Genomic DNA, 15,136 nt, shown 5'->3' on the forward strand with positions numbered 1-15,136 from the left:
ATATACTTGAAGTGATCGGCCCCACCGCCAAAGGTTCATAGCATTCTGTCTTATTTTCTTTGGTCTGACACCTATAATACTGAGTTTGATTATATATACACGGTCTTAATTGTGTGAGGCACTCCGGGGCCACGTTGTAATACATTAAAGTCCTGGTGACTTTATTCCCTGTTTTAGTAGTCTGGATACACCCTGTACATTCCTGGTCCTGGGTGCCTGAACAAATCCGGGCAATGCCCAGACCCAGGAAAAGGAGCATTAACCCTCTCATGGCTCAGGGAAAGTGTCTCGGATCTGGCGTTTTCCTCAAATATCTCAAGGCTAGAGTCACCGTGGGGGTCTCTAGTAACTCACAATGGACCACCCCCTGCAGAGTGACTCTACAATATTGAATTATTATGTCCTCTACAAAGACTATAGAGCATTCTTCAGTACAATGCACGCAACAAACACATGCTTCACAGTGAGCGCAGCAACAACATTCGTAGAAACACTTGCAAGTACAAAATAAACACATCAGGAAAGCATTCACTGTCCTTAATCTCCTCCCTGGTTCCTGGTCCCTGATCTGGTGAGTTTCACCTTCAACGGATTGTCTGGGCTCGGTGTTGCCGTCCAACTCTCAGGCGGGGCCCTTTTTACCCGGTGATAGTGAGTCCATCCGTGTTCTCGGGTCCGTACTGCTGACTCAGTGGTGAGCAGGACCTGGAAAGGACCATCCCAACTCGGGCTGAGCTCCTCCGCCTTCCACGTTTTGATCAGGACCAAGTCGCCAGGCTGGAAAAGGTGTTGTTGTTCCAACAACGGGGGTCTTTGTGCCAAGACTCCCTGCCTATGGAGAGATAATAAGGACTGGGACAGTGACTGTAAATATTTCCTCAGAAACAAGTCTTTGAATACTATCTGGGGGTTCCCCAGCTGTGTCAGGTAAGGCCGTCCCATCATCATCTCAAAAGGGGACAATCCCGTGTCCTTCCTAGGAGCTACCCGCATTTGCAACAAAGCCAGGGGTAGATTTTTCGTCCAAGGTAGTCCATTTTCCAAGTATAATTTAGTCAAATGTTTTTTAATTTCTGCGTTTGCACGCTCCACCTTCCCGCTACTTTCGGGGTGCCAAGGAGTATGAAAGTCCCATTTTATTCCTACCAACCCCATGACTTCCTGCAGCACCTTTTGGGTGAAATGAGTCCCTCGGTCTGAGTCCAATGTCTCAATCATTCCATACCTAGGAATGAGGCTTTCTAGTATGTTTTTGGTGACTACTTGAGCTGTGGCCTTTCTACTGGGTATGCTTCCACCCATCCCGTCAGGTGGTCTTTAAAGACCAATAAGTACTTCTGCCCTCCCCTCTCCGGTAGTTCAGTGAAGTCTGCTTGTACTCGTTGAAAGGGCCATACTGCGAGGGGTCTCCCCCCTCTTTCTGTCTTCTTTGCCCGCGTTTTATTAACCTTCTGACAAATTAAACATTTCCAGGCGATGGCATGAGCCATTGGCCACATGTCACGGCTCCAATACAGGGGCTTAACTAGGTTAATCATTCCTTCAGTCCCAAAATGTCCACTCTCGTGCACTTTCTCCAAGATTCCCATCATAGTTGTTTTGGGGAGTACCATTTGTCCCTCTGGGGTCTCCCAACCACCCTCCTTTTCTATTGGACAACCCAATATACTTAGGTTCGTCCTGGGGGACTGGCTTATATTCCTTCATCAGGGCAATCACCGTAGGATTCATCATCTTTGTCATTAAACGTTATACCATATTTTGCAAGCATTGCAATAAGCAGGGAATACACAAGCAGAGGAGCAAAAGAATTAGCAGGGGCCCTATTAACATTGCAAAGAGTCCCTGAACCCAACCACGTGGTAGTCCCAGCCCTCCCAGGTCTATTATAGGGATTGTGGGCTCCCCAAACACGCATCTGGTTAGTGAGATTGAGGCCCCATACCAGAGAAGGGGGAACTCCGGCAGCTGTGGGCTCCCCTACTAGAAAAAGCAATAGAACAACTAGGGGAAATAATTGCAGGGCGCTTTCCCCACAAATTCTATGGCGTTCATGCCAGCAGAAATAAATGGCCATCCAGGAGCACAGGGTTCCCACTGCAATTCCCAGCCACCAACCCCAATGATTCCAAGGCTCCTGCATTTGGTCTAGCTCGGGCGTATCCCACCCAAAACACAGCAGGGGGTTGAGATGAACGTACTAGGGTCCCTGAAGGGGTATGTTGGGAGATATTCTGGTCAGCACATGCTGGCTGTAAGTGGTAAGGCTGGCTAAATCAGCCTGCTCCTGATAATTCCACCGTGGAGTGGTGGTGGGGGGGGTAGACCTGGTCAAGTTGGCCCCCGTCCACTCCCTGGTTCCTTAAAAAGGCTCTCGCCTCGGCATGTACTCTTCTAGTCTCCTCAGTGGTCAGGATGGAGTCTAGAAGGTACTGCACGTCGTCAAATGTGGGGTTATAGGTTTTAAAAATGCCTTCAAACAATTTAATAATTTTTTTTTTTTTTCTGGGTTTTCCTCAAAGGATGGATTTTGGTTTCTCCAATTACATACATCAGCACTGGAAAATGGCACATGTTGCACTGTGTAAGTGCACTCAGGGACCACTCCATTGGCGTCTGGCACCCCGGGAGAGTCATAAACCACCCTCAAAGGCATGGTTGCCACAGCTTGTTCTCCTGAGCCTCTTCTCTTTCTGCGCTCAAGCTTAATGTGAGAGTGAGCCTGCCTTGCTGCTTTCAGCCACTCCCTTTGGAACTTAGCGGTCTGATTTTGGCCACGTTGCCCTGCTTCCAACAGATGGGGTGCCACGTCCAGTGCGGACTTATAGGGTGACACAAAAGTCTTCCAAGTAGAAATATAGGGGATTTGGTCTGGGTGGATATTAATGATGTTCCTCCAGAGGGGGTTGATTAATTGCAAATCAAGAGTCCCCTCGGAGGGCTATCCTGTCTTCAATTTGAATCCCCAATCATCATTTTTAGTAGCCGCTTTCCAGTTGTTCAGAAAGCATTGTAAAGGGGTGCATTTTACTCCCTCTTTCTCAATCCTTGTTCTATAATTTATCTTAACACAGTCTAAGTTTTCCACTTTAGCCCATTAACAGTCAGTTTTTGCTTAATCCTTTATAACATTTTTCAATTTTGCAATATTTCTGTAAATATACTTTAAATTTTTTTCCAATCTTCTTCCATCGACTCTTCTCCCTGGTCTCAGATTCTGCCAGTCATTTTTGCCATTTCAAACAATACATCAAAACACCAAGAGAAAAAAAACAAAAACATCTAAAAACACATCCAATTTCCATATCTTTATCTTTCATTTACTTATTTCCTCGACTTCCTCACATCTCCCTTTCCCTTATTTTCCCAATTTCCTCCCTTCCCCTCTTTGGGCATCGGGTGGGGAGGTTTCCTTGCATTTCCTTGCATGCGCAACAGCCTTGTTTATCTCAACTTGCACAGCCCCTTGCACAACAACCCTATCTTGCCCCACCAGTAACTGCTTCACCCGTTACTGACAAGTCAGTCTCTCTTCCCCCTCCCTTCTCAGGAGGCATGCTCCTGGTCACGTACACTCTTTCCTTCAATATGTATCAGTTTCCCCTTCTGGAATCCAATTATAACCTCTCTCAGGTCCTATTGGATATTGGGGCCAAACTACCCTAAAAATTAATCATTTTTTACTTTTGACAGGCCCCTGGTATACTGTCTCACCCCATCTTCATCCCATTCTAGTAGGACCTGCCCCAAGGGACTATTCGGATCAATGGGATCCTGCTTTCCTCCATTAGACCCTTTTCTACACGTACTCTGTCCCTTGCCCATTGTTACAATGTCTCACAACCGCTCACTCACAGATTCACGCGGACTCGCCTGGCCGTTTCCCTCGCGGGACCACGGAACCGCAAGCTAATCCTCTCGTCAGGACTAGGTCCTGATCCACACTCACGCGTCCGTATGGAACCTCTCTTTCACTCAGGAGACGAGTCTCTCACCCCCGTCCCTCTTATAAATCCCAGGATTTACTCACCCAATGCAGTTCAGCGCCGTTTCCCACGACTAGTGAACAGGCGGGCGTCCCCGCTGGGTACTCACGGTCCCCGACCATGATATCTCTCCTTCTCAGTCTCGGATTCAGTTCCCTATATCAGGTTTCCGTCAATCAGCCCTCGTGAACCGTCACAGACACGCCCGGGTCAGGTTTCTCCGAAAAATCGGAGTGGCGCCTAACCATTCACCGGGGGTCGCTGCACAGTTCGTCGAGGGCCCCACGTTGGGCGCCAATTTGTGAGATATTGAACATGGTCACCAAACAAGACAAGGAAACCTTGGATATAAGGATAACCCTTTTATTTGTAACGCGTTTGCAAAGGCGGGCCCCCCCGCACTCAAGAGTACGGAGAGGCCCCGAGCAAGCTACGGATCGTGACTTTTGTTCCTATTGCTGCCGCCCCTCCCTTAGAAGCTTGGCTTACAATCTACCTATTGCAATTTAACACGATTCTAATACATAGACCAATCTACACTCATTATCCGAGTTTTACCTAATATGGGAGCTGTGCATTCTAAAGCTCCTTGTGGTCTTTTGTGGTCTAACTGACAGGAAGCACGCTCAAGCTGCTGACTCTGCCTGCATACAGGGTCTTCTGTAAATTTCCACTGGGTTTGAGGCACAATTGATTACTCCTTCTCACACAAGGAATAGACAGTGAAGCCACTCTACGTATTATCTCTTTGGGAGGGGAACAGGGAGTCTCCTCTCAGCAAACTACAGCTCCCAGAATGCTTTGGGGGAAGCCATGACTGACTGAAGGGGTACTAGAGTGATTTAAATGTGGCGCGGATGTGGCCCTCGAGGGAGAAGGCAAGCAATCAGGAGGAAAGTGGGAACACAATGGAGCCCACGGAGGCCATTTTGCTCAGCAGCCTCCAGTGCCATTGTGTTCCTCCCAGGGAAACACAGCACCCGTCCCCACTGCCTGCCTTCTGAGATGTGGGGTCCCAAGGGCAGCTTGTGACACAGCGTTGTAGGGCAAGGCTGTTTCAAGGGAAGGTGGGAAAATGCATTTCTGCCACATAGCAGCCTGGATAATTTGTGGAGTGGGCTGTGAGTTTTCTCCCTTTTTCTCTTCAGCGGTGTCTCCCAAATACATTTCTGTTCCAAGCAGTCAATCAGAATTCATTGCCCGTCCTCTGGAAGACAAGGCCTTGAGAAAGATTCTTGCCAAGATGGCGGTCTGGCAGTGCATCACCTGCCACTCAGACCCATATATACCTCCATGGGGTTAACTCGCCACCGCCCATCAAAATTAATGAGAAAAAAATCATGATGATTTATGTGATCTTTGAATCAAGTCTACTTACAGGCAAAAGCGGGCTAGGGGGGCAGGGGTTGATTCTAGGATTAAGTCTCCTGGGTCTACCTAGCAATGGTTGATCTTTGCCTTAATTTGTAACTCAATGCCTTGAACATCCCACTGGCATTTCTTTTTAAATGCTGATAATGTTTTATTGCAGGTTTTTTATTATTATTTCGGTATCTCATTGTTAACAAAGTATTTTTATACATATGAAGAGCAGATCTTGGATTGACAAAATTATGGTTTGTAAAGTAAAAAGATTAAAAAAAAAGGTTTTGTTTATCTCTGTTCTGAAATCCGCTTTTAAAGTAAAGTGTGTCAATATATTTGGGTTTGTTTATAAAGCAGAAGTGACTAGCTGTTCCTGGAAGCCCAAAAATGAGTTCTATATTAACAAAAGTTTTACCTATAATTATTCATAATGAAAAGTTGTAAGAAACGTGAGATTTTCCACCCTTGAGCTTTTGAACTACAACCCCCATCAATCTTGGCCATACAGGCTGAAGCTTATGGGCGTTGTTTCCCAACATCTGAGCAACCCCATGTTGGATATCCCTGCTCTATACTTTTTTTATTTAATTTCTATTCCACTCTATATTTTCAAGAAAAATCTCAAAGTGGTTCACAGCATATTAAATCAATAAAACCTAAATAAAACAATCTGAAAAATGTCAAATATAGAATATACAGTCAAAGCAACATAACTGAAAACTAAAATATTATCTTAAAGATTTCAAAATAAAACATTACAAAGGTCGATTACAGAATTCATATTTAACATAGTAGAGCTATGAGAGAATACATATTTAACATAGTAGGGCTGGGCGAGTCTGGGCCCCACCCCTTTGGCCAGGTGGAAAAGACCTTGCAGGGAGTGGTGGACTTTACACCTCACAGCCGGGCGATGTTCCTCCGGCCTCATGAGCAGCCTCTTTAATGGGACCCAAGTGTGTTTAAGGTTGCAATTAACTTAATCTTCCCTAGATCTACTTTCAGCAGAAGCATGTGCCACTCCCACTGCCCATCTTCAAACTCAGAGTAGCAAGCACATGCATCCCGTAGGCGCGCTTGGCTCTTCCTGTTCAGCGTCACTAAAACTCTCCTCCCCCCACCCCCTCTCACGAAACGACAGCCTCCTTTTAAGCTCCCTGACAGTTATTTGCTATTCCTCCACCATTGCTCTCACAGTGCATGTGCGATACACACGCTTCGCTCTAGGGCCTCCTGAAGCATCTTACGCGCCGAGACAAAGGGACGCTCTCCTGCTAAATGCACGCTCACTGATTACAGGCGCGTACTCGGGAGAAACACGAACTAGCCTTGCACGGAAAAAGCATCCCCTCTACTTCTCTCCCCCTCCTCCACCAGCCTTGTCCCACACTTTCTCCCCTAAACCAAAACCTAACCAGGGACCCAGCTGAGGAGAGCTGCACCGAGGCATTAGTGGGAAAATCCCCCTCCCCTGATTCTTCCCAGGAGCAGGATGACTGTATAGATTTGGAAAAGTGATTTGCAGAGGAACATAGCTCAGAAGGCAGAAGCTGGGAAATACTGGATAGGGAACAGCTTGCAGAAGAAACTCTGGACGGGGGGGAGAGTTAACAGAATCACTGTCTCTGGAAAGCATCCATCCGCTCTCCCCAAGGTCAAGGAGAGCAGCGAAAGTGGCAGGACAGAAAGCACAGAGGGAACGAGCTCAGATTACGAGACGCAGAAGTGGCAGGGGTGACTAGGGATGTGAGGGGGTGGACCTCTTCATTGGGAGCACCGCCATTCCTAGAAGACGGGTTCTTTATGCCCTTGCTGGGATCATTTAAAGTGTCTAACTGGTAATAAGACTCCTTTTCCTTTGTTCTGCTTATCTACGGCCAAGGGGGAAGGAAGCCATTTCCCTGAAGCCTAACAGATGCTGATCCACAAGACAAGGGCAGCCCATCATTTTGGCATTGAAAGGCGGAGTCAAAACATCACATACCTTGGGCATTCCAGATTCACACTCTCCCCGTGTTTATCTAGCAACAACTTGCAACTTACTTTGTACATTTACTATATGTGACTTTCATTACTTTAACATATATATGTGTGTATACAAATTTAAATACAACCACCAGAACATCACACAGGTTCCATGCTTTAAAATTTACTCCCCCCTTTATGAGTTTCTTGATGTGAAGCAAAGAGCGAAAACTGAGTGGAACACTGCATACATTTATATGGCTTTTCACCTGTGTGAATTTGCTTGTGAATATTAAGGTCTCCACTCCTTCCAAAGCTCTTTCCACATTCCCTACATCTGTGGTTTCCCCCCTGTGTGAGTTAGCAGATGTTTCCTAAGGCCTCCACTTTGACTGAAGCTCTTTCCACACTCCATACAATTAAATGGTTGCTCCCCTGTGTGAGTTGGTTGGTGTATTCTAAGGGATACTCTATGACTGAAGCTCTTTCCACATTCAATACATTTAAAGGATTTCTCCCCCGTGTGAGTTTGTAGATGTCTTCTAAGTATTCCACTTTGACTGAAGCTCTTTCCACATTCAATACATTTAAACGGTTTCTCCCCCGTGTGAGTACGTTGATGTATTCTAAGGGCTCCACTATGACTGAAGCTCTTTCCACATTCAATACACTTAAATGGTTTCTCCCCAGTGTGAGTTCGTTGATGTATTCTAAGGTCTCCACTTTCACTGAAGCTCTTTCCACATTCAATGCATTTAAATGGTTTCTCCCCAGTGTGAGTTCGTTGATGTCTTCTAAGGTGACCACTGTGACTGAAGCTCTTTCCACATTCAATACATTTAAACCGTTTCTCCCCCCTGTGAGTTTGTTGATGTATTCTAAGGTCTCCACTACGACTGAAGCTCTTTCCACATTCAATGCATTTAAATGGTTTCTCCCCTGTGTGAGTTCGTTGATGTATTCTAAGGTGACCACTTTGACTGAAGCTCTTTCCACATTCAATACATTTAAATGGTTTCTCCCCAGTGTGAGTTCGTTGATGTGTTCTAAGGTGACCACTACGACTGAAGCTCTTTCCGCACTCCATGCATTCAAACAGTTTCTCCCCTGTGTGAGTTTGTTGATGTGTTCTAAGGTGACCACTTTGACTGAAGCTCTTTCCGCACTCCATGCATTCAAACAGTTTCTCCCCTGTGTGAGTTCGTTGATGTATTCTAAGGTTTCCATTTTGACTGAAGCTCTTTCCACATTCAGTGCATTTAAATGGTTTCTCCCCCGTGTGAGTTCGTTGGTGTATTCCAAGTTCTCCGTTTTGAGCAAAGCTCTTTCCACATTCAATGCATTTAAATGGTTTCTCCCCCGTGTGAGTTCGTTGATGTATTCTAAGGGCTCCGTTATGAGCAAAGCTCTTTCCACATTCAATACATTTAAATGGTTTTTCCCCTGTGTGAGTTCGTTGATGTGTTCTAAGGTTTCCACTTTGACTGAAGCTCTTTCCGCACTCCATGCATTCAAAGGGTTTCTCCCCCGTGTTAGTTCGTTGGTGTATCCTCATTTTCCCACAGTGACTAAAGCACATTGCACATTCCACATTCCCTGAATTTAAATGGCTTCTCTGCCCTTCCCAATGAATTCACAGACAGCTTCGTAGAATCCTGACCATCATCTTCCTCACCTTTTTGGGGCGGGGAGAGAATCCTGTTAGACATCTATGAAAGACAAGAAAGGAACTGAACACACGTCAATTCCCATGTGCACCTTCTCTTATTTTAACACCCTCTCCATTCTCCACTGTCCTCTTATGTTCCAAATTTTTAGGAATGCAGATGAGATAATGGCAAGAGAAACCCATGATCATTCCATTCACACTTAAGAAAGCACCATCATTTTATAATAGACATCCACGGTGTAACTGGCTTATAAGACACATCTGTCTTTTTCTTTTTGAAGTGAGGAAACTGAAGTGTTCTTATGCCACAGGTAACTGTAAAAATATTTTGACATATTAGAACCTAAATAGAGCCTGCTGGAATGGGTAAAGGCCCACCTAGTCCAGCATCCTGTTCTCACAGTGGCCAAGCAGATGCCTGTGGGAAACCAGCAAGCAAGATTTCAGCCCAAGAGCCCTCTGCCCTCCTGGGCTTTCCAGAATCTAGTATTGAGAAGCATTACTGCCTAGGACCATGAGGGCAGAGCACAGAAATCAGCTTAATCCCTTTTTTCAAGATATCCAAGTTGCTGGCCATCACTGTCTCTTGTAGGATATAAGTCCATAGATTAACTATGCTTCTGTTTATTCATCTTCTGCAGCCCATAAAGGCTCATAAATGTATTATGGCTTAAGCTTTTGTGAGCTGCAGCCTGACAATGTGGAATCTTGACTAAGAAAGCTGGTGCCACTATAAACCCGTGAGTGTTTTTGTCGGGTTTTTGTACTTATTTTGAACTTAAGTCTTAATCTCCAAAGGACTGCTTTGAATACATGGGTGGCCCTTGAATGGAGAAGAAGAAAGCACCTTGCTTGCATCTGGATCCCCTGGGAGAGGCGGTGGATCCAGGGATTGTGAATGAACAAGACCTCTGCCTTCCGTGCGGTGGGAGCGGGGTGGGTTAAAAGTGGGGGAGAGACCTCCCCCTCCTGTCCTTTTGGGAAATAGGAGCTTTTGCCGTGAGTAAACAACTTAGATGGCAAGTTCTCAAGAGAAGCACTTTGGAACACTGCTTGCTCATACTATGTGTGTTCTGCGTGTGCATGTGTGTTTTGGACTTAGAAGACACTACACTAGTGGCCAAAATTGTGGAAACTATGGAGAAAGTGTTTTCCTGGGGTTTGATGGCTCATAACACCACCCTTTTATGGAGTAATATCATAAAATTTTATATCAATGGAAAGATACAGTGGTACCTTGTGTTACAAACGCTTCAGGTTATAGACTCTGCTAACCCAGAAATAGTACCTCGGGTTAAGAACCTTGCTTCAGGATGAGAACAGAAATCGTGCTCTGGCGGTGCAACAGCGGGAGGCCCCATTAGCTAAAGTGGTGCTTCAGGTTAAGAACAGTTTCAGGTTAAGAACGGACCTCCGGAACGAATTAAGTTCTTAACCCGAAGTACCACTGTAATTTAAAGTAAAATGTAATACAACAACTTTTAGGAAGGATTACAACATACCGTAAATAAGCAGGACATTTGCCAGTGTGTTATGTGATTGCTATCAAGTTGGTTGCGGATTTTTTTGTTCTTTCATTTAGTGAACTTGTAAAATGTAATAACATAAATGGCACAAAGAGTTGACTTGGTGATTGCGGGCTTCCGGTCTGGATCGTGGAGGAAATGGCGGTGCCCGGGGCATCGTCCGAGTAAGATAGAGCCTTTAGGGGGATTTCAGGTGACCGAGGGGAGGTTTTAGGGCTAAAAAAGAAAAGCCCTAAAAAGAAAAGCAGAGAAAAGAACTAAAAAGAAAAGCAAAGAAAAGAACTTTGCTTCAGAATGAGAACAGAAATTGTGCTCTGGCGGCGCGGCGGCAGCAGGAGGCCCCATTAGCTAAAGTGGTGCTTCAGGTCAAGAACAGTTTCAGGTTAAGAACGGACCACTGTAATTTAAAGTACCACTGTAATTTAAAGTAGAATGTAATACAACAACTTTAAGGAAGGATCACGACATAAATAAGTAGGACATTTGTCAGTGTGTTATGTGATTGCTATCAAGTTGGTTGGGTTTTTTTCCCCCTTTCATTTCGTGAACTTGCAAAACGTAATAAAATTAAACAAATGGCACAAAGAGTTGACTTGGTGATTATGGGCTTCCGGTCTGGATGGTGGAGGAAATGGTGTCACCTGGGCGTCATCCGAGTAAGACGGAGCCTTTAGGGGGATTTCAGGCGACCGAGGGGAAGTTTTAGGGCTAAAAAAGAAAAGCCCTCACAAAACTGCAGAAGAGTGGGGCTCCAACGGGGTCCAGCTGAGCCCCAGGTCTTCTGTCAAACCGGCTCCCACAACTGCATCAGCAGCGGGTGGGGGAGGGGAAGACGGTCAAGGTGGGCTGTCGGCTCCAACGCACACATGAATATCCAAAGCCTAAAAGCCGCTCTCTGAAGTGACAGATTTTCTGTTATAAGGTAAAATAAAAAGAAGCTTTTGGAGAGGAATTAAAAATATTTGGACTTAAATTTGAACTTCATAGTGAGAAGTATTAAAAATGGAAGCCGTGCTTCCGCTATTCAGGGGAGAACCCTGCAGAGACGTTTTGTGAATAAGATGAAATGAGATGAATGAGATGAAAGCCCCCCCAAATCTACATTACAGCCTCTGAGTGAAAAGCAAATGTATTTTTAACCCTAAAATTCCTGCTTTGCTGAAAGAACAGGATTTGTAAATAGTTGCCTCTCAGTTTTGACAAGCTCTGCGGTTTGAATATCCAACACTTTGGAAATTTTTGAGACATCCACCAAAGTCTGGCAGGATCAGACCCTGTGTAGTTGGAGGGGTAATAAAAAAGGAAAGTGGCCAACATAAAGAGATTTGTTAATAGAAGAGGAGAAAGGTTTGAAATTTTAAAGTTATAAAAACTTGAAAGGTACTTTACAAAGTTGGTTGCATACAAATTAATGAGCAGTTTGAAGAAGATAATAAAAGGGGGTTCAGCTATACTATCTCAAACTTTCAAAAGGAAATTGTGGAGGGAAATACCAAATTATTGAAGAAAGCTTATAACATTTTGCTATATGGAGAGACTTTAGATGAGAAGGTAAAATCGGCCTAAATAAAATGGGCTCCGGATGTTGGGCTTAATATACAGTTGGAGGAATGGGAAAGTTTATGAAAACAAATGTAAAGTTTACAGACTGTATATCATTAAGAGAAAATTACAGTGGTACCTTGGGTTAAGTACTTAATTCATTCCAGCGGTCCGTTCTTAACCTGAAACTGTTCTTAACCTGAAGCACCACTTCAGCTAATGGGGCCTCCTGCTGCTGCTGCTGCGCCGCCGGAGCACGATTTCTGTTCTCATCCTGAAGCAAAGTTCTTAACCTAAGGTACTATTTCTGGGTTAGCAGAGTCTGTAACCTGAAGCGTCTGTAACCTGAGGTACCACTGTATTTGAAAATGATATATAGATGGTATATCACACTGGAAAAACTGGAAAAATGTATAAAACCGGATCCAAGATATGTTGGAGATGTAAAGAGAAAGATGGTACTTTTTTCATGTATGGTGGGAATGCAAGAAGGTTAAAGAATACTGGGAAATGATATATAATGAACTGGAAAAATGTTGAAAAAACCCTTTGTTTAAAAACCAGAATATTTCCTGCTTCTAATTTTAGATCATGATACGAGAGGGAAATTGGACATAGTTTATGTATGCAACAACAGCAACAAGAATTTTATTAGCACCAGTATGGAAAACAGAAAACGCCAACAAAGGAAGCATGGCAAGCCAAGCTTATGGACTACGCGGAACTGGCTAAGCTGACAGAGAGAATACATGAGAGAGACAACATTGATTTCAAAAAAGAGTGGGAACCATTTATAAACTATATAAAAAGACAGTATAAAGATATGGACTCATTGGCAGGTTTTGACAACTATATAAGAAGCAAAATCAGCAGAGTATAGAATTTGTTTAATAAATCAATATGGAAATATGGGGGAAGTCAAAGAGGAGGGAGGGGAGAAATACGGATATAGAAATTGTTCAATTAAGATTTGTGGAAATTTGTTGTTAAAATTTGAAAATTCAATAAAAATAATTTTTTAAAAAATGTGTTGTGCGATTGCTATCAAGTTGGTTGAGGTTTTTTTCATTTAGTGAGCTTGTAAAACATAATAAAATTAAATAAATGGCGCAAAGAGTTGACTGGTCACCTAGAAAAGGATGTAAAATAGTACTATTAAGTGAACAAGGCTACAGTTATGAAGATATTAGAAGAAAAATTGGCAGAAACTTAACCAAAGGGGACATTTCTAAATTTTGGAAGAGGTATAAGGAGACGCAGTCACTACAAAATCAGACTGGGCTAAACCCATGTTAACTGGACAGCAGAACAATGGGACAGTGTTATTTGGAGTGAGGAGACCAAAATCTCGCTTGGTAGTGATGGCATGAAATACGTGAGGAGAATCGCAGGAGATTTACATCCTATTTACACTGCACCTTCCGTGAAACACCCAGTCCGTGCTATGATCTGGGGCTGTATGACAGCACGAGGTGTGGACAAAATTTGTGTCATTAATGGGAAAGTAAATGCCCCCAAATACATAGCCCAGACTTGAACCCAATCAAAAATCTATGGAGCTGACTAAAGAAACTTGTTAGTCAGAAGCAGCCCAGCAATAAAACCCAATTAATAAGGGAAATAATTTAATCTTAGTTTCACATTATTACAGCTGCAGAACTAAAAAGCTTACTTTACTCCATGGAAGGCTAAAGGTTACCCAGCTAAGTACAGTGGTACCCGGCAACACGAATGCCTCGCTAGACGAAAAGCTCGCTAGACGAAAGAGTTTTCAGTTTTTGGAGTCGTTCCGCAAGACGAATTTCCCTATGGGCTTGCTTCGCAAGACGAAACGTCTTGCAAGTTCTTGCGAGTTTTTTTCCTTTTTCTTAAAGCCGCTAAGGCGTTAATAGCTGCTAAGCCGCTAATAGCCGTGTTTCGCAAGATGAAAAAACTGCAAGACGAAGAGACTCGCGGAACGGATTTATTTCGTCTTGCGAGGCACCACTGTATTAACTGACACGGTGAGAATTTTTTTATATCTCTTTTGTTGTATGCGTTGAACGTTTCTTCTTTATGACTGCTGTTGTAATAAATAATCCTTCATAAAAATTATTGCATTACATTTTTCATTAAATTATATTTCCATTGATATATAATTTTATGGTATTACTCAAAAGGAAAGTGGTGTTAGGAGTCATCAAACCTCAGAAATACACTTTTCCAAAAGGTTTCCAAAATTTTGACCACTAGTGTACATGTTTATGTTTACATCACACGATTACTTAAAGAGGGCATTTCTTTAAAATTGAAGGCCATTTCTACAAAATGGAAGACTTCTAAAGGCAGCTTTGTACAGGGAAGTATTCAATTTTTTCGGTGTTTTTTATTTTATTGGAAGCCTTCCAGAGTGGCCGAGGAACCCAGTCACGTGGGCAGGGTGCAAGTAATGAAGAATTATTATTATTATTATTATTATTATTATTATTATTATTATTATTATTCCCTCCTTAGCCTGACCTGCTATGCATGCTAATCAGAGACTCTGTCCCAACCACCCCCTTGAACACAACAGGGCTTCCTATTTTTACTGCTATTCTTTACATTTCTATACTGCCCTTCCTCCGAAGATCACAGGGCAGCTTACAATAGAAAATCAGAGATGCACAGCACAGTAAGAAATAAAAACGACAACTGCCCCCTTACACACGTACAAATGCAGGTGTGAAGGCCATAGATTGTTTAATGAGCCCAATTCCTGGGAGAAGAGGAATGCTTTTACCTGGTGCCTAAAGAGAAGGAAGGAAGGAAGGAAGGAAGGAAGGAAGGAAGGAAGGAAGGAAGGAAGGCTGTACATTGAGGTTCACTTCCGAGGGTCTTCTGCCAGTTCCCTCCCTGCCAGAAGCGAAGTTACAGGGAACCAGGCAGAGGGTCTTCTCGCTGGTGGCGCCCTCCCTTCCAATTTCAAATAAATAAACAACTATCTGACTTTTAGAAGACATCTGGAGGCAGCCCTGTATTGGGAAATTTTTAACGTTTGATGTTTTATTATGGTTTATCTATGCTGTAAGCCGCACAGAGTAGCTAGGGAAGCCCAGCCAGAT

General features: G+C 43.8%; 1 protein-coding gene and 3 long non-coding RNA genes across 5 annotated transcripts in view; 3 read left to right on the top strand and 1 right to left on the bottom strand.

Annotated features, from left to right (window-relative positions):
- LOC310670835 (uncharacterized protein) overlaps positions 1 to 8,501 on the bottom strand; it is a 43,163-nt gene extending 34,662 nt beyond the window's left edge. For both annotated transcript variants that reach the window (XM_083426620.1, XM_083426621.1), the window contains exon 1: positions 7,336 to 8,501. In XM_083426620.1, the coding sequence (XP_083282746.1) occupies positions 7,648 to 8,487 (840 nt within the window). In that variant the 5' untranslated portion in view covers positions 8,488 to 8,501 and the 3' untranslated portion in view covers positions 7,336 to 7,647. The remainder of the gene's footprint in view (positions 1 to 7,335) is intronic.
- LOC310671196 overlaps positions 1 to 8,820 on the top strand; it is a 42,837-nt gene extending 34,017 nt beyond the window's left edge. The window contains exon 2 of the long non-coding RNA XR_014507884.1: positions 8,788 to 8,820. This is a non-coding gene — a long non-coding RNA (uncharacterized lncRNA). The remainder of the gene's footprint in view (positions 1 to 8,787) is intronic.
- The window catches only part of LOC310671217, a 61,523-nt gene that overhangs the window by 37,974 nt on the left and 8,413 nt on the right, over positions 1 to 15,136 (top strand). The gene's annotated exons all lie outside the window — the stretch shown is intronic.
- The window catches only part of LOC310671097, a 57,885-nt gene that overhangs the window by 34,667 nt on the left and 8,082 nt on the right, over positions 1 to 15,136 (top strand). The gene's annotated exons all lie outside the window — the stretch shown is intronic.

This window comes from Podarcis tiliguerta, assembly GCF_965153285.1.
Source record: "Podarcis tiliguerta genome assembly, chromosome: 2".
Classification (NCBI taxonomy): domain Eukaryota; kingdom Metazoa; phylum Chordata; class Lepidosauria; order Squamata; family Lacertidae; genus Podarcis; species Podarcis tiliguerta.